The 20,808-nt window shown below is 40.6% G+C and overlaps 1 protein-coding gene across 1 annotated transcript in view; it reads right to left on the bottom strand.

Annotated features, from left to right (window-relative positions):
* The window catches only part of DNAH5 (dynein axonemal heavy chain 5), a 276,738-nt gene that overhangs the window by 152,289 nt on the left and 103,641 nt on the right, over window positions 1-20,808 (bottom strand). The window contains 5 exon segments of the mRNA XM_070357713.1: window positions 1,315-1,422; window positions 2,270-2,404; window positions 7,552-7,746; window positions 8,079-8,266; window positions 8,662-8,840. Of these exon segments, the coding sequence (XP_070213814.1) occupies window positions 1,315-1,422; window positions 2,270-2,404; window positions 7,552-7,746; window positions 8,079-8,266; window positions 8,662-8,840 (805 nt within the window).

Genomic DNA, 20,808 nt, shown 5'->3' with positions numbered 1-20,808 from the left:
CTGACCCCAAGATTCAGCCCTATGGTTCATGTTCCTAACCATCATGCTTTGCTTAAATCCACTATAAATGATGCTTTTATTTTTACTTAAATAACTTTTAGATAGTATTTATGTATTATTTTATGCTATCTATTGACTCTTCATATTTCTCATATGCTACAAATTACAAATGTAAGTCACTTTATAAATTAGCTTATACTTAGCATTTTTAGGCAATGCTACAATTAAGTTGGCCATATGATGAAGAAGCCATTTGCAAAATGAATTATCACTTTTACCTGATTGGGAGATAAAGATTTTTATACACTGACTTTAAAGTCTCCCTGACTTTTAGGAAAGTCTCCCTAAAATACTTACAATATTTAATACTTAAAAATATTTAATTTTTATTACAAATACATTCAAAGAATTGAAATGCATTTTATAAATATGAGCTAGTCACTATTTCTATAAAACTTTTTTTTCCAAACGCTTTTTCATAGGAAAGGAAATTGAGGCACAAGATTTTCATGATTCATTTCCATCACTAGGAAGATTATAGGGCTTCTCAGGAGGTGCTAGTGGTAAAGAACCCACCTGCCAATGCAGATGTAAGGGACTTGGTTTCGATCCCTGGGGGGATAAGATCACCTGGAGGTGACCATGGCAACCCACTCCAGTATCGGGCTGGAATCCCATGGACAGAAAAGCCTGGTGGGCTACAGTCCATAGAGTCACAAAAAGTCAGAGACGACTGAAGCCACTTGGCATAGCACAGCATAGGAAGATGATAAAAAGTTAAAGCTGCACAAAGTATCATGGAAAATCCAAACACCTCAAGATACACTTAACATGATGGATCCCCCAAAGCCCAAGGAAGAAGTCACAAGTGATCCTTGGCCTGGGGGAAAAGATGGACAGCGAAGGAGCCACCTGAGATCACTCCAAATGACTCTCAGTACAGGAGTCAGGACACCAAAGCAACAGGATAAACAAACACCAGGGTTGCAGAGAGAACCAAGCCTAGCACAGGTAAGGCAGCAGGCCGCACCCCCGGCCCCGGCCCATGCTGACCCACCACTTTTCACTGGGAATCTGGTGTGGAACGGTCTCCGTCAGTAACAGTGTCACTAGCACATGGCTAACGGTAGCTGAGTGAGACCCCTTGGCAGGAAAAATTCTATTAATGGTGTGTAATGGCTTCTCTTAAAACTGTAGTCACAGCCTTGGTGTTGTTCTCAGAATCTGTAGATTTAGACCACACCAGCTCCACTTGATTCTCATGAAATTCGGATGAAAGGAACACATAGCTTGATGTCCTGTGAAACATGTTACCTGTCTACTAATTGCCATTTCCAATTCAGGGTAACCCGCCTTGTCCAGAAGAATATTTGGGAAGAGATCTTCAATCAAACTCAAAAATAAAGGTTCATCCTCATCAATCTCAAAAAGAAAAGAAGGGAAATCAGACTAACTCTTTTGGCACAAGCACAGCAATATTAGGCAAACTGAAAATGAGTAATACATTTCAGATTACTTTATCACAGCCAGTAATAAATAAAATACCTCCACTGAAGTTGAGAGATATTTTCATCATGTTTCCCATGCATTAAAAATTAGTTTTTAAAAGGGAGGAAAGGTAGAGAAGAAGAGGGGGAAAAAATAAGAAAATAGAAGGAAAGAAAATACTGCCTATGTGACAACTTTCTGTAAAACAACCAGTTTAGGGAGTTACTATATAACCTATAATTTCTTATTTAAATGAAAAAGAATTCTTCAAATGAAACACAGCAGCAAATTCATGAAATGAAATTTGTTTAATTCATACTTTTACTATGAAAAAATATATCGTCAGTATAGATATAGATTCACTGTATATAGATTCACTGATAACCAGATGATTGATTATCAGTCTCAACTGTGAAATCAAAGAATGTGAAATTCTACACACTTGCAAAATCTTACATACAATTTCCTGCCAAAGTCTACTTTAAAAAAGGTGGGATTATAGCTCTAAAACTCAAAAATTTCAAGGTATCTGGAAACTTAAGACGTAGATTTTTTTTAATCCATTTTCATTCTATTGGAATAGACATGTTAGACTAGATATGAGCCGCCACAGAAATTACTTCTGAAAAAATGTAATTTAAAGTCATGCTCTATGAAATTTAAAGTGCTTCATCTGATAATTAAGCATTTTAAATGAGATCTTTAAATAAATATTTCTAAATCTCATTTGTGCTTAAACTGAAATTTAAGCAGGTGGAACAGCTCCATCTGTGAACCTCACCAGTTTGGAAAGATTCATATCTCGCAGCACACGCATGACGATCGTGGACTCCGTATCTGTGGGGCTGGCTCTCTTGGCTGCTCCCAGGGTTCGCAGAACTGACAGAATATTACGCAGACCAAAGTCATAATGGACCTGAAGAATATGAAGAACACTGGGCTTATTTTCAAAATTAAGTTACCCATGGCAACTGTACAAATTTGACAGATGCATAATGAATAAATGCTGATTTTCCTTTTGAACACATGTACAGATAGTAGAGCAATAAATCTTTTTATCAATAACTTTTTCTTTTTAGGAAATGGAGAATACCCAAAAAGCCCACTCCCCTGTGTCATCACTAATTTAAGCCCTTAGATCTGAAAACTATTGATAATAGACAGATCTTGACAGGGAGAAAGGAGTAAACTTCCTCATGGAAAATACAGGTTACCTTGAGCCCTTCTTAAGCCAATTATCCACAAGAAAATGTCCTCATATCTCAAAAACTAAAATTTCGAACCAGAATTAAACTGTGACCTCACTCATGACCATCATATAAGGTTAAAAGATAGGAATATCAAAGAGAAAAAAAAAAAAGCTAAATTCCAGGATTACCCAAGTCAGTGAGTGAAGTTGTTCAGTCGTGTCCGACCCTTTGTGACCCTATGGACTGTAGCCTATGAGGCTCCTCCATCCATGGAATTTTCCAGGCAAGAGTACTGGAGTGGGTTGCCATGTCCTTCTCCAGGGGATCTTCCCCACCCAGGGATCGAACCCGGGTCTCCCACGTTGCAAGCAGATGCTTTTACCATCTGAGCCACCAGGGACGAAAGGGAGTAACAATAAGGACAAATTGGAAAGCCAAGCCCCCAGCTTTGTTGGGGCTTATTGAACTTTTATAAATATATGTCAAGAGGTCAGCTTTGTTGACCTCTTGACATCTATTTGTAAAAGTTCAATCACCCAAAATTTTAGCACATATAAAGCAAATAATTAAAAACCAATTCTCCAACCACCATAGAAAACAGTATCTCTGGCAATTCCTCAAAACTTTTTTAAATAGAACCACCATAGGATCCAGCAACCCCACTTGAGGGACTATATCCCAAAGAGTTGAAAGCAGAGTCTCAAAAAGATATTTGCACACCCATGTTCATAGCAACACTATTCACAACAGCCAAGAGGTGGGAGCAACCCAAAGGCCCATCGACAGATGAATGGATAAACAAAATGTGGCATATACAGAAACTGGAATGATATTCAATCATAAAAGGGAAGCAAGTACTATCACATGCTATACCATGAATGAAACTTGAGGACATTATACTAAGTTAATTAAACCAGTCACAAAAAGACAAATACCATGCAGTTCCATTTGTATAAGATATCTAAAGTAGTCAAATACATAGAAACAGAAAGTTCAGTGGTGGTTACCAGGGAAGGAGAGAGCGGAGTTTTTTAATGGGTATAGAGTTTCCATTTTGCAAGAGAAAAAAGCTATGGAGATCTGTTTCACAACACTATTGAAATGTACACTCAAAAATGGTTAGGATGATAAGCTATAAAAATGTTACATTTTTTATTGTTATTCAGTTGCTAATTTGTATCTGACTCTCTGCAACCCCATGGCCTGGAGCACACCAGGCTCCTCTGTCCTCCACTGTCTACTGGAGTTTGCTCAAATTCATGCCCATTGAGCCAGTGATGCTATCTAACCACCTCATCCTCTGCTGCCCCCTTCGCCTTTTGCCTTCAATGACTGTATTTTTAATCATAATTTATAAAAACCTACAGAAAAAAACATTATCTGCTAACTGGAAGCTGGTTGCATCACTTAATACCAATCATCTGATGGATAGGGCACATAAAAATACTCAGATTGAACTCCTGCCTTCAAAGAGTTTAAGTTCTAATCCTCAATAAAAGAAACAAAACTGGAGCCTATTATACAAAGTGAAGTAAGCCAGAAAGAAAAACACCAATACAGTATACTAACGCATATATATGGAATTTAGAAAGACGGTAACAACAACCCTGTATGAGAGACAGCAAAAGAGACACAGATGTATAGAACAGTCTTTTGGACTCTGTGGAGGAGGGGATGATTTGGGAGAATGGCATTAAAACATGTATAATATCGTATAAGAAATGAATCGCCAGTCCAGGTTTGATGCAAGATACAAGAAGCTTGGGGCTGGTGCACTGGGATGACCCAGAGGGATGGTATGGGGAGGGAGGTGGGAGGAGGGTTCAGGATGGGGAACACGTGTATACCTGTGGCAGATTCATGTTGATATATGGCAAAACCAATACAATATTGTAAAGTAAAAAAATAATAAATAAATAAAGCTAAGAAGCATAAAAAAATAAATAAATATCTTTGTCTTTTAAAAAAAATAAAAATATGTTACAAGGAAAAAAAAAAAAAACATAAGCAAGCTTGCATAAAAGTAACAATGACTTGAAATTGTTGGTGGGTGGAATTAATTAAGGAAAGTTTTCCATAATAAGACTTAGTTAAATCTGCGGGCATGAAGCAAGATTCACAGGCTGTTGATCAAGGGCCAATTGTTTTGTACACATGGACTTGTATCATTTCCCAATGACCTTGTGAACAAGGGCAATAGGAATGAAGGAAACAGATGTGAAATTAGAGGAGAGGGCAGGAGTTAGTGATGTGGGAGTTTTTCTACATACAAGATACAGCACAGAAAGTAGAAGACAGAGTAAAGGGGACTTCCCAGGTGGCACAAGAGTAAAGAATCCACTTTCCAATGCAGGAGACTCAGGTTAGATCCCTGGGTTGGAAAGATCTGCTGGAGTAGGAAATGGCAACCAACTCCAGTATTCTTGCCTGAGAAGTCCCATGGACAAAGGAGTCTGGTGGGCTACAGTCCACGGTGTTGCAAAGAGTTGGACATGATTGAGTGGCTGAGCACAAGCAAAAGAAACTAAGGGTGTTTTGAGTGAGAACTGAATTTAGCTGAATCTGTGGGTGTAAGAAATAATTTAGATTCAAAGAAGTTTGAATTAGAGGTTCCTCAAAACCATGAGGACACACAACACTTTATGATAAATGTATAGGTGGGATAAAGAGCAAACAACAATATGCATATTTCTTTGTCTCTTAAATCAGTTCAGATAGTATTCACTTCATCTCTAGGCTATAAATATTAATTTCTTCAAATGTGCTTAATAAAACTATACATGAAAAATCATTTTTGCAATGATACCATTTTCTACTTTGTACCAGGAGCTACTTTCTCAACAACCCCAGTCTACAATTTTCTTGTTTTTTTAATTTTTATTTTATAGTGGAGTATAGTTGATTTACAATATTGTGTTAGTTTCAGGTATCCAGCAAAGTAATTCAGTTTTACATATATACATGTATCTATTCTTTTTCAGATTTTTTTCCCATATAGGTTATTACAGAATATTGAGTAGGGTTCCCTGTGCTATAGAGCAGGTCCTTATTTGTTACCTATTTTTCTATATAGTAGTATGTATATATGTTAATTCCAAACTCTTAAGGTATCCTTCCCCCCACTGTTCCCTTTTAATTACCATAAATTTGTTTTCTATGTCTGTTAAGTCTGTTTCTGCCTTATAAATATGTTCATTTGTATAATTTTTTAGATTCCACATATAAGTGATATCATATGGTTTTGTCTTTCTCTCTCTGACCTAACTTGGTACAGTCATCTCTATGTCCATTCATGTTGCTATGAATGACATTATTTCATTCTTTTTTATGACTCAACATCTTCATTGACTAGGCTAAAGCCTTTGCCTGTGTAGATCACCACAAACTGTGGAAAATTCTTAAAAGATGGGAATACCAGACTACCTTACCTCCCTCCTATGAAACCTGTATGCAGGTCAAGAAGCAACAGTTAGAATCGGACATGGAAAAACAGACTGGTTCGAAATTGGGGAAAAAGTATCTCAAGGCTATATATTGTCACTCTGCTTATTTAACTTCTATGCAGAGTACATCATGCAAAATGCGAGGCTGGATGAAGCACAAGCTGGAATCAAGATTTCCAGGAGAAATATCAATAACCTCAGATATGCAGATGACACCACCCTCATGGCAGAAAGCAAGAGGAACTAAAGCCTCTTGATGAAGATGAAAGTGGAGAGTGAAAAAGCTGGCTTAAAACTCAACATTCAAAAAACAAAGATCATGGCATCCTGTCCCATCAATTCATGGCAAATAGATGGAGAAACAATGGAAACAGTGACAGACTTTATTTTGGGGGGGCTCCAAACTCACTGTGGACAGTGACTGCACCATGAAATTAAAAGATGTTTGCTCCTTGGAAGAAAAGCAATGACAAAACTAGACAGCACATTAAAAAGCAGAGATTTTACTTTGCCGACAAAGGTCCATATAGTCAAAGCTATGGTTTTTCCAGTTGTCATGTACAGATATCAGAGCTGGACAATAAAAAAGGCTGAGTGTTGAAGAATTGATACTTTCAAACTGCGGTCCTTGAGAAGACTCTTGAGAGTCCCTTGGCAGCAAGGAGATCAAACCAGTCAATCCTGAAGGAAATCAGTCCTTAATATGCATTGGAAGGACTGATGATGAAACTCCAGTACTTTGGTCACCTGATGCAAAGAGCTGACTCATTGGCAAAGACCCTGATGATGCGGAAGATAGAAGGCAAAAGGAGAAGGAAGTGGCAGAGGATGAGATGTTTGGATGGCATCACCGACTCAATGGACATGCGTTTGAGCAAACTCCGGGAGATGGGAAAGGACAGGGAAGCCTGGTGTGCTGCAGTCCATGGGGTCGCAAAGAGTGGGACACAACTGGGCAACTGAACAACCACAAATATTGCATTATACATATATATATGTACACTACATATTTCTCCATTCCTCTGTGAATGCACATTTAGTTTGCTTCCATGCCTTGGCTACTGTAAATAGTGCTACAATGAACATTGGGGTACACGTATCTTTTCAAATTATGGATGTATGCCCAGGAGTGGGATTGCTGGATCACATAGAAATTCTAGTTTTAGTTTTCTGAGGAATCTCCATACTGTTTTCCACAGTGGCTGCACCAACTTACATTCCCACAAACAACATAAGAAGCTTCCTTTTTCTCCACACCCTCTCCAGAACAGAATAAAAATGTTCATCACTCAGTCATGCCCAACTCTTAGCGACCCCATGGACTGCCTACCAGGCTCCTCCGTCCATGGGATTTTCCAGGCAAGAGTACTGGAGTGGGGTGCCATTGCCTTCTCCAGCCTAAATACATAGGGACCTTCAGAATCTCACACCTGCTTAGAAAGCTGCTCTTCACACAACTTGTAGAGTGTAAAAAATTTCCTGGCCAAAACAATGTTGTCAATAAAGCCACAACTGGCCAGCTTCACCCTGATGATAATCTGCCGGTCAGGGACCATCATGGCCACGGAGCGGAAGTTAATCTTCAAGTTTTCGGGGAGTTCCTGCCGCCCAGCGTAGCCAGGATTCTGTACAGAAAATAAAACCGAAGGATGAATGATACAATCATGGGGTAACAAGTGCAATATATCAGCATAATATTAAAAGATTCATTATGCACATACAGCAAATCTGGAATGACAGCTGGAAAATTCATTTACATATCTCACTCTCCTTTTAACTGGAGAGACTAAGTCATGAGTTATTAATATGACTTCTGTTTATCACCAAAGGCTTTCAAATAGGAGTGAAAATTACACTCCCAATCCCCCTTCATGGAAAATAAAGGACAGGACAAGAGAGAGACATGAAAACTGTGATCAGAAGGCTGAAGCTCAGTAGCTCTTCTTATGGTCCTTACCATGGTTAGAAAAAGCCCAAATTCAGGGTTCATAGTTACATTATCTCCATCAGTAAAAATAAAAGATTTTTTACGCTCCTTTTTACATGTCAGAATAATGGAAATCTGCTGGGCTGCAACGGAGAGAACTGGTAGATCGATACGGTTAAATTCATCAAAACAACCCCAGGATCCAGACTGTGCCAGTCCTTAGAAGGGAAATTAAATAGAAAAATCCAATTAGTACATCCAATTAGAAAGTCAAGAAAAAGAGCCTTATGCAACTGCCAAGACAAGCCAGAATTAAATTTGTTCAAACAAAAAGTTGAACAAATAGATCATATATTAAATGCCCCTGAAATAATTTGCAATGTAACACTTTTTAGCAATGCAAACACCCAACCTGCAGGGATAAAGGAACAGCACAAAGGCGAGTGATATTGACATTTGACCCACACAACACTGGAAAGATTCGGGTTTTTCCAAAAGTTTTATAAAGTTGGAAAATGACACTAAAATGCAGCCAGTTGTTGAAAAATAAATCTTAACAAGATAGTCCACCTTAGCTTACATTTTTCAGCGAATAAAAAAATATAACCCTCACCTTTAAAAATCCGTCCAAGTCCTCGGAAATCCATCTGATCTGAACAATTGAAAACCACGACGTATTTCCCAAGACACCGTCCCATATCTTTGGTCGTTTCTGTTTTTCCTGTTCCTGCAGGACCAGCGGGGGCACCCCCCATGCTCATGCCCAGAGCTTGAGCCAGTGTGATGTAACACCTGGAAGGATACAGGAACCACTAGAACCACACCACTGGCAGCTGAAAGAGGCCTCGGAGGCATCACAGTGACATGATATTCACACAAAATTTAAAAACGAAGATCCTGCCCATTGTCGCCACTTAACCTTTCCAGAACCTCACCCTAAAGTACACTTATGCTTAGGTATATTAACATGTGTTGAGGAAAAGGCAGTAGTCTAAGGTCAAACACATTTGAAAACTCTTAAAGATATTCAACAAGATTCCTTATGATAATGTATATTGACAATTTCCAGTTATGAAAAAGCATACATAGGATTTCCAAAAGTTATTTGGCAACTTTTTCACAACTACCTCCAACATCTAAACAAGAGTATTATAGGAAACAGGGCCTGGCTTCCCCGGTGGTTCAGAGGTAAAGAATCCACCTGCCAAAGAATCCACCTGCCAATGCAGGAGATAGGAGTTCAATCCCTGGGTCAAGATCTCCTGGAGGAGGAAATGGCAACCCACTCCAGTACTCTCACCTGGATAATTCCATGGACAGAGGAGCCTGGTGGGCTACAGTCCATGGGGTCACAAGGAGTCAGACATGACTGAGTGCACACACACCACACACACACACCACACACACCACACACAAAGTAGATTAATCCCTTTTTGAATCTAAGAATATATAATTTGACCAACATGAGAACCAATGATCACAGGAGATTTAAATCACACATTGCTAAATAATCACACCGTAAATTTATTTCTGGGAGCATCTACTAAACCTGCAAATATCTTCTGCTGTATCGTAAGGTACGATATTAACAAATAAAAGATTCTGGTGAGAGAATCAAGAATGCCTGTGAAGGAAAACAAAGGAACTGATAACTTGCCAATGAATCCTTCAGTTTCCCAGCATCATCCACCGCTGCAAAAGGAGGTAATCTACAACAGAATGCATCTGAGGGCTTTTTGATGGCCAAACTCAAAAGCTTTCATCTGGACTTGAAAAAATATTTCAAAGAAAATGAAGTGATTGTCCAGCAATAAAGCATGGGAATGAGCAGCGAGCACACCCACTGGAAACCCCTAGGGTCTCAACTTTATCAGATCTGGGTTCGTAAAAAGACAAGTAAATGACTCAGTCCTGAAGCAATAAATGAGCCTGGATTCACAGAAGGTAATGTGGATGTAAAACCAGAAGGATGCCTGATCTCATTTTGATTCTGCCTTTCAACCCAAGGTCTTATCTTTCCTCTTGAACTTTTGTTATCCCTTCAGAGCAGTCTCTGTAATAACAGCTAACATGATGTTATAATAGCTCTGACTGTTAGGGGATGCACACTGACTGAAACCGCCCACCCTGGCCAGGCACCATAGTAACCATTTTTGTGAGTTATTTTATGAAAGGAGGTCCTGGTAAGAAACAGGGAACTAATAAGCCCCCACCAATGAGAAGAGTTCGAGAAAGGTCAAAAGGAGACGCCATGTGTCTGACCACCTCTCAGAATCCTCCTCTCTGGAATCCATTTTGACTGAACAATGTGGACACCACCAGAAAGAACCCTGAGTCAGAATGATTGCTCAAAGACAACCCAAAAGCTAATCCCATCACCATAAAACTCAAGACTGTGAGCCACGAGGCAGAGCGGTTCTCCTAGGTTCCCCTACCCTACTGCTCTCCACCGGGCACCATCCCAATACAGTCTTTTGCATTGTCAGTATGTGTGTCTCCTCAGACAATTCATTTCCAAGTGCTAGGCAAGAGCCCACTCTCAAGCCATAGAAGGGGTTTTCCTTCCTTCAACACAACTACACCATGTCATTTAAACCCCACTGAAGTTGAACGGTTCTATGAAGACCTACAAGACCTTTTAGAACTAACACCCAAAAAAAGATGTCCTTTTCATTATAGGGGACTGGAATGAAAAGTAGGAAGTCAAGAAACACCTGGAGTAACAGGCAAATTTGGCCTTGGAATACGGAATGAAGCAGGACAAAGCCTGACAGAATTTTGCCAAGAGAACTCACTGGTCATAGCAAACACCCTCTTCCAACAACACAAGAGAAGACTCTATACATGGACATCACCAGATGGTCAACACCGAAATCAGATTGATTATATTCTTTGCAGCCAAAGAAGGAGAAGCTCTATACAGTTAGGAAAAACAAGACCAGGAGCTGACTGTGACTCAGATCATGAACTCCTTATTGCCAAATTCAGACTTAAATTGAAGAAAGTAGGGAAAATCACTAGACCATTCAGGTATGACCTAAATCAAATCCCTTATGATTACACAGTGGAAGTGAGAAATAGATTTAAGGGACTAGATCTGATAGATAGAGTGCCTGATGAACTATGGAATGAGGTTCGTGACATTGTACAGGAGACAGGGATCAAGATCATTCCCATGGAAAAGAAATGCAAAAAAGCAAAATGGCTGTCTGGGGAGGCCTTACAAATAGCTGTGAAAAGAAGAGAAGTGAAAAGCAAAGGAGAAAAGGAAAGACATAAGCATCTGAATGCAGAGTTCCAAAGAATAGCAAGGAGAGATAAGAAAGCCTTCCTCAGAGATCAATGCAAAGAAATAGAGGAAAACAACAGAATGGGAAAGACTAGAGATCTCTTCAAGAAAATTAGAGATACCAAGGGAACATTTCATGCAAAGATGGGCTCGATAAAGGACAGAAATGGTATGGACCTAACAGAAGCAGAAGATATTAGGAAGAGGTGGCAAGAATACACAGAAGAACTGTACAAAAAAGATCTTCATGACCCAGATGATCACAATGGTGTGATCCCTCACCTAGAGCCAGACATCCTGGAATGTGAAGTCAAGTGGGCCTTAGAAAGCATCACTATGAACAAAGCTAGTGGAGGTGATGGAATTCCAGTTGAGCTATTTCAAATCCTGAAAGGTGATGCTGTGAAAGTGGTGCACTCAATATGCCAGCAAATTTGGAAAACTCAGCAGTGGCCACAGGACTGGAAAAGGTCAGTTTTCATTCCAATTCCAAAGAAAGGCAAAAGAATGCTCAAACTGCCGCACAATTGAACTCATCTCACATGCTACTAAAGTAATGCTCAAAATTCTCCAAGCCAGGCTTCAGCAATAAGTGAACCATGAATTTCCAGATCTTCAAGCTGGTTTTAGAAAAGGCAGAGGAACTAGAGATCAAATTGCCAACATCCGCTGGATCATGGAAAAAGCAAGACAGTTCCAGAAAAACATCTATTTCTGCTTTATTGACTATGCCAAAGCCTTTGACTGTGTGAATCACAATAAACTGTGGAAAATTCTTCAAGAGATGGGAATATCATACCACCAAACCTGCCTCTTGAGAAACCTATATGCAGGTCAGGAAGCAACAGTTAGAACTGGACATGGAACAACAGACTGGTTCCAAATAAGAAAAGGAGTACGTCAAGGCTGTATATTGTCACCCTGCTTATTTAACTTCTATGCAGAGTACATCATGAGAAACGCTGGACTGGAAGAAACACGAGCTGGAATCAAGATTGCCGGGAGAAATATCAATAACCTCAGATATGCAGATGACACCACCCTTATGGCAGAAAGTGAAGAGGAACTAAAAAACCTCTTGATGAAAATGAAAGAGGAGAGTTAAAAAGTTGGCTTAAATCTCAACATTCAGAAAACTAAGATCATGGCATCATGGGAAATAGATGGGGAAACAGTGTCAGACTTTATTTTGGGGGGCTCCAAAATCACTGCATATGGTGATTGCAGCCATGAAATTAAAAGACGCTTATTCCTTGGAAGGAAAGTTATGACCAACCTAGATAGCATATTCAAAAGCAGAGACATTACTTTGCCAACAAAGGCCCGTCTAGTCAAGGCTATGGTTTTTCCTGTGGTCATGTATGGATGTGAGAGTTGGACTGTGAAGAAAGCTGAGCGCCAAAGAGTTGATGCTTTTGAACTGGTGTTGGAGAAAACTCTTGAGAGTCCCTTGGACTGCAAGGAGGTCCAACCAGTCCATTCTAAAGGAGATCAGCCCTGGGATTTCTTTGGAAGGAATGATGCTAAAGCTGAAACTGCAGTACTTTGGCCACCTCATGTGAAGAGTTGACTCACTGGAAAAGACTCTGATGCTGGGAGGGATTGGGGGCAGGAGGAGAAGGGGACGACAGAGGATGAGATGGCTGGATGGCATCACTGACTCGATGGACGTGAGATTGAGTGAACTCTGGGAGTTGGTGATGGACGGGAGGCCTGGCGTGCTGCAGTTCATGGGGTTGCAAAGAGTTGGACACGACTGAGCGACTGAACTGAACTGAACTGAAACCCTGTGGGAAAGTCAGTTATGTTCCTCATTTTATAGATAAGGAGACAGGCTTAGATGGAATAGTTTTTCTCAGGGTCACAGCAGTGGGGGAGCTGAGATTTGAGTCAGTTTTTGTGGCCAATAGCCCTCTCGCTTCCCACTTCTAGGACAGACCCACACTCTCAGGGTCAGGAATAAATCTTCAGGAACTCTGGCCACCCAGATGCTCTGTCTTGCAAAGATCCCTCTTTATTATGGGATCATTTGGGTTTATATTTAAACTGAAGAAATGGCAAGCTGTTAGACTGTCAGAAAGAAATCACATTATTTACATAAAAAATGGGCATCCATGCTAGGTGATTTCTTCAAAAGGGGGGACTTCAGTCCAAGTGATACCAAGCAGGACCCTGTAGGGTACTGGGCACAAAAGCCTTTCTGTGTTCCCCATGTCTTGAATACAGGAAATAGGCTTAATTCAGCCTCCAAGACCTTCCCTGAGTTCCAAGGGGCAGATTCAAGCAGTTGTTAAACAGGGAAGGGATGGAACATGGGGACAAATGAGGAAGAGTCAAGAGTAACAGGAGTGCAACCTTGGGGCAGAGTCCTGGTTCCCTGTCAAGGGATACATGTAACAATACCTTTGAGCTGCTTTGCAGATGTTGAAACCCCCACCAGGTAGAAGAAGATAAAACGGTATGGTGCCCACAAGCACCTAGACTGCAGCCCAGTTAGAACCAGAAGGTTCATGATGCTGACTTCCACTTATCTTGCCAGCAACCAATGAGAAGAAGATCCACAAACTGATGAGGATCTCTTGAACCATGAATATAAAACTTCTTGCTAGCCCCTCCAGGTTCAGGCACAGTTTTGAGGACATTCGCCTGCTGTGGCCCCCTTTGCTTGGCAAAGCAATAAAGCTATTCTTTTCTACTTCACCCAAAATTCCACCTCTGAGAATTAATTAGGTGTTGGGGTATAGAGGCTGGATTTGGCTTCAGAACCACTATGCTGGCACCCAAACCCTCTAGGACTTGCCTTTCAGAGGCAAGTGTGGCTCTGCCAGAGCATCTTCAAGTACCTGCTGACATAACTCTCCCCAGAGCATCCTACATGTATGTCTACCTCAGCCCTCCCTCTCTGCTTTCCTGTCTCTTTGGCTGCTTTCAAAAATGTCATCACTCATGAAGGGTTCTGGACTTTTATATGATCTAGTAGCTTTTAGCGGCCAGGTGGCACTGGCAATAAAAAGAATCTGCTTGCTAATGCAGGAGACACAAGAGATGCAGGTTTGGCCCCTGGGTCAGGAAGATCCCCTGGAGTAGGAAATGGCAACCCACTCCAGTATTCTTGCCTGGAGAATCCCACGGACAGAGGAGCCTGGTGAGCTACAGTCCATGGGGTGGCAAAAAGTCAGATACAACTAAGCACGCGCGCACACACACACACACACACACACACAGAAACTCTACTACAGTTTCCTGCCTCCCTACTAGAGGACCATAAGCTCTCTGCTGTCAGGAACTAGGTCTAGTTCACACTTTTACCCCCAGCCACTTGCCTAAACTGGCACCTCGTATTCTATGAACATTTGTGAATAAATGGCTTGAACTGGTCCAGCCATGCACTCATCTGCTTCCTTTTGTCCCAGTAGCTACGGGAATTAGAGGTGCAGAATGTGACCATGGCACCAAATGAACAATGATCAACTCCATGACCCAGGGCTCATTAGCACGCAATTATCGTATTAGGTATTCATAGCTCTCTAGACACATTTCACCACACATAAACCAGAAGTGCTTCCAGCTTCTATTATTAAACAGTATTGATTCTAAAATGCTTAAAAACGCCAACACAACAGGAGTCCATGAAACAGGAAGTCAATTTTCTTTGTTAAGAACTTGGTTTAATTATAGATTATTTAATTATAGGACATGCTTAAAGAGATATGAAAGTAAAGGTTGGCAAAGAATTTGTTATCAATGATTAACTAAATATCAAAAACACAACCCAGTCAAAAAAGGGACAAAAGGCCTAAACAGATGTTCTTCCAAAGAAGACATACAGGCACATGAAAAGATACTGAATATTGTTAATTATTAATGAAATGCAAACCAAAACTGCAATAGGTATCACCTCACACAGATCAGAACCAGTAATGATGGCCATTACAGTAATGAATGCTGGAGAAGGTGTGGAGAAAAGGGAACCTTCCCACACTGTTGGCGGGAATGTAAATTGATGCAGTCACTATGGAAAACAGTCTGGAGGTTCCTTAAAAAATTAAAAATAGAGTTACCATATGGTCCAGCTATCCCACTCTAGAGCATATATCCTGAAAAGATGAAAACTCTAATTCAAAAAGATACCAATGAACCCAATGTTCATAGCTGTGCTATTTGCAATAGCCAAGACATGGAAACAAGCCAAGTGCTCATCAACAAATGACTGGCTTAAGAAGGTGTAGGGTGTATACATATATATGTATATATACTGGAATATTATTCATTTATAAAAAAAACTAATTGTTGTATTGGTTTTGCCATACTTCAACATGAATCCACCATGGGTGTATATGTGTTCCCAAACCAATACAATATTATAAAGTAATTAGCCTCCAATTAAAATAAATAAATTTAAATTAAAAAAAAAAACTAATGAACTAGTACCATATGCAGCAATGTGGTGTACCTAGAGAATATTACACTTACTGCAGTAAGTCAGAGAAAGGCAAATACTATGTTATATCACTTTTGTGGAATCTAAAAAGTATACAATTGAATCTGTATGCAAAACAGAAATAGACTCACAGACACAGAAAACAAATTTATGGTAACCAAAGGGGAGAGAGAGGAAGGGACAAATTATGGGATTAACTGACACATGCTACTGTACATAAAACAGACAAGCCAAAAGTATTTACTGTATAGCACAGGGAATTATATTCAATATTTTGTAATAACCTATAATGGAATATAATCTGAAAAAAATAACTGAATGAATTTGCTTTACACTTAAAACTAACACAATATTATAAATCGATTGTACTCAAATTGTAATAATTCGAAACAAAAAAGAAAAGCAATAGTCATGTTAACATTATTAATGATGATTTAGATTTACTCGGTGGCAGGCCCAGAGCTGGGTCCCAACCTACAGTACCTCCAGTCCACACAATGATTGCAAAAGAAGAGAATCAGAAAGGTTAGCTCTCCTGGCCAAAGTACAGTGGCCAAGACCCAGATAAAACTCAGGGAAGCTATGAGAATATGTCAGAGAAAGACACACGTCATGAGGACTGTCTGTCTTTTTTATTAAGAAGACAAAATGCCTCTATCCGTCTTCAATCTCTGCTGCCCTCGGTCTTAAGTGACAGTGGTACTAAGACTCCCTCCAGTCTTCTCGACTTGTGTTCAGAAGCAAAACAAAGGACTGGTCATGGAAAATAGCATGAGCTATTAGAAAAAGGCAGTATATGTTTTTAGCATATTTATTGACTATTTTATCATCTGAAATATTTGCAGCTCCATCCACATGACGTCAGGCTTCCCAGACACAACTGCTATCAACATTGTTGAATTTTCACAGGGCAGTCAGTGAAAAGCTGAGAAGACATCAAGGCCTCTGGCCCTTGTCTTATTTAAGTATTAATCTTAGTGAGTAATTCTTTGTAAAAAGGCAGCCACTCTTGCAATGGACTTGCAAAGAGTGACTCACTTCTACCATAATCAACTCAGAGTAAAAACCAACAAGTGAACATTTATCATCAAAAACATTGAAACAAACTTCCGAATCACCTCCACTTATTAACTTATAAATACCCACTTTGCTTTTAGCAAGGAATAGCAAAGAATAGCAAGGAGAGATAAGAAAGCCTTCCTCAGAGATCAATGCAAAGAAATAGAGGAAAACAACAGAATGGGAAAGACTAGAGATCTCTTCAAGAAAATTAGAGATACCAAGGGAACATTTCATGCAAAGATGGGCTCGATAAAGGACAGAAATGGTATGGCCCTAACAGAAGCAGAAGATATTAAGAAGAGGTGGCAAGAATACACAGAAGAACTGTACAAAAAAGATCTTCACGACCCAGATAATCACAATGGTGTGATCACTCACCTAGAGCCAGACATCCTGGAATGTGAAGTCAATTGGGCCTTAGAAAGCATCACTATGAACAAAGCTAGTGGAGGTGATGGAATTCCAGTTGAGCTATTCCAAATCCTGAAAGATGATGCTGTGAAAGTGGTGCACTCAATATGCCAGCAAATTTGGAAAACTCAGCAGTGGCCACAGGACTGGAAAAAGTCAGTTTTCATTCCAATCCCAAAGAAAGGCAATGCCAAAGGATGCTCAAACTGCTGCACAATTGCACTCATCTCACATGCTAGTAAAGTAATGCTCAAAATTCTCCAAGCCAGGTTTCAGAAATATGTGAACCGTGAACTTCCAGATCTTCAAGCTGGTTTTAGAAAAGGCAGAGGAACCAGAGATCAAATTGTCAACATCCGCTGGATCATGGAAAAAGCAAGACAGTTCCAGGAAAACATCTATTTCTGCTTTATTGACTATGCCAAAGCCTTTGACTGTGTGGATCACAATAAACTGTGGAAAATTCTGAAAGAGATGGGGATACCAGACCACCCAACCTGCCTTTTGAGAAACCTATATGCAGGTCAGGAAGCAACAGTTAGAACTGGACATGGAACAACAGACTGGTTCCAAATAGGAAAAGAAGTACATCAAGGCTGTATATTGTCACCCTGCTTATTTAATTTCTATGCAGAGTACATCATGAGAAATGCTGGGCTGGAAGAAACACAAGCTGGAATCAAGATTGCCGGAAGAAATATCAATAACATCAGATATGCAGATGACACCACCCTTATGGCAGAAACTGAAGAGGAACTAAAAAGCCTCGTGATGAAAGTGAAAGAGGAGAGTGAAAAAGTTGGCTTAAAACTCAACATTCAGAAAACTAAGATCATTGCATCTGGTCCCATCACTTCATGGGAAATAGATGGGGAAAGAGTGGAAATGGTGTCAGACTTTATTTTTTTGGGCTCCAAAATCACTGCAGATGGTGACTGCAGCCATGAAATTAAAAGATGATTACTCCTTGGAAGAAAAGTTATGACCAACCTAGATAGCATATTCAAAAGCAGAGACATTCCTTTGCCAACAAAGGTTCGTCTAGTCAAGCCTATGGTTTTTCCAGTGGTCATGTATGGATGTGAGAGTTGGACTGTGAAGAAAGCTGAGTGCCAAAGAATTGATGCTTTTGAACTGTGGTGTTGGAGAAGACTCTTGAGAGTCCCTTGGACTGCCAGGAAATCCAACCAGTCCATTCTGAAGGAGATCAGCCCTGGGATTTCTTTGGAAGGAATGACGCTAAGGCTGAAACTCCAGTACGTTGGCCACTTCATGCGAAGAGTTGACTCATTGGAAAAGTCTCTGATGCTGGGAGGGATTGGGGGCAGGAGGAGAAGAGGACGACAGAGGATGAGATGGCTGGATGGCATCACTGACTCGATGGACGTGAGTCTGAGTGAACTCTGGGAGTTGGTGATGGACAGGGAGTCCTGGCGTGCTGCGATTCATGGGGTCACAAAGAGTCGGACATGACTAAGCGACTGAACTGAACTTGATTTTAAAGCTCTCAAATTTTTTGATACAGAAAGATGTATAAGATAATGAATACAGTGAAAAAATCAAGTCACAAAAAAGTTTGTATAATCAAATACCTTTATGTGAAAGTTAGATTTTTGACATGTAAGCATTTACAATTTCTTAGAAAATAAACTATTAATCATTGAAAAATAGAAAAAATTTCCCCTCACACTTTAAACTTTATCTTTCTGTACTATTTAAGTTTTTTACCACAAAGATGCAACTTTGAAAATAAACATTTTTCAATTTATTTGGGAAATTTTATTTAGAACCTGTTATGCAACAGAAGACGCTTGAGAGTCCCTTAGACAGCAATGAGATCAAACCACTCAATCTTAAGGGAAATCAACCCTGAATACTCATTGGAAGGACTGATGCTGAAGCTGAAGCTGCAATATTTGGCCACCTGATGTGAACAGCTGACTCATTGGAAAAGATCCTGATGCTGGGAAAGATTGAAGGCAGGAGGAGAAGGAGACAACAGAGGATGAGGTGGTTGGTTGGCATCACAGATTCAGTAGACGTGAACTCAGGCAAACTCCGGGATACAGGTGAGGAACAGACAGGCCTGGCATGCTACAGTCCATGGGGTCACAAAGATTCAGACAAAACTGAGCGACTGAACAACAACAACAAATGGAACAGAACCGTTCTAGGAGCAGTGAATAAATCACAAAAAGTCTATACCTTATAGAACTGATATCCTAAAGGAAGGAAATAAACTATTTAAAAATAGAAAACAGAAAAAATAAAGCTGGGTTAGGGAGTGTGGGGTGGGGATTGCTGATTCAAATGTGTCAGGACCAAAGACCCATGTGCAGAGACATCTGATCAGAGACCTGGAGGACAGGAAGTGAGCTATGCCAGTGTCACAGGGGAAAGGGTTCCAGGTGAAGGCAACAGCAAGTGCAAAGGTCCTGAGGCAGCTGTGTGCTGAGACTGCTCAAGAAACAGCCAGGGAACAAGTAGCTGGAGCTGAATGAGGAAGGAGAGACAGTAGGTAGCAGGGACCGATCATGGCAGGTCATAGAAGTCAGTGCGAGGACACTTGCTTTTACCTTGGGTGAGACGGAAAGACAAAGAAGATCAAAGCAAAGGGATGACAGGATATGGCTAATATTCCAGCATCTGAATTGAGAACAGACTGTCGGGAACAATGGCAGAAGCGGAAGACCAGATAAAAGACTACTGCAATCATCCAGCCTAGAGATGATGGTAGGCTGAGACTGTGATAACAGCACAGGGGAGAAAACGTGGTCACATCCTAGGTGAATTCTGAAAGTGTCGGTGCCTAAACTTCATGACAGATTGGATAATAAAATGAGAGAAAAAGAAAGGCATCAAGGATGCTCCAAGGATTTTGGCTTGAGCAACTGAAGAATGGAATCGCCATTTGCAAAGATGGAGAAGATGGCAGGAGAGCAGGTTTGTGAGGGGACAAGCAAACATAACTGTGAATTCCCAGTACGCATCTGAGTAAACATGTCATGTAGGCAAGTGGCTGTATGTGTTGAGTTCAAGGGAAGAAGCCCCAGCAGGGTTCAAGACTGGGGAGTCCACATCTAAATGATACTTAAAACCACGTGAGATCATCTCAGGAGTGAGTATAGAAGGAAAAGAGAAGAGCCCTGGTGTGCTGTATGCTTAGAAGTCAGGATACTAAAGAGGAACCATAGGAGAATATATGAAGGAACAGGAAGAAAAGAAGGAACCAAGGGTGTCATAACCTGGAAGCCACATGAAGAAAGGGCATCAAAAAGGAGAGAGTGGGACTCCCCTGGAGATCCAGTGGTCGAGAATCTGCCTGCCAATGCAGGCGACATGGGTTTGATCCTTGCTCTGGGAAGATCCCACATGCCACAGGGCCACTAAAGCCTGAGCACCACAGCTACTGAAACTCACATGCCTAGAGCCTGTGCTCTGCCACAAGAGAGGCCACTGCAATGAGAAGCCCATGTACCACAACGAGGGAGTAGCCCCACACCCCACAACTAGAGAAAAGCCCACGCAGCAAGGGAGACCCAGCACAGCCAAACACA

Source organism: Bos mutus, chromosome 20, assembly GCF_027580195.1.
Source record: "Bos mutus isolate GX-2022 chromosome 20, NWIPB_WYAK_1.1, whole genome shotgun sequence".
NCBI lineage: Eukaryota > Metazoa > Chordata > Mammalia > Artiodactyla > Bovidae > Bos > Bos mutus.
This window is presented reverse-complemented; position numbering and strand designations above follow the sequence as displayed.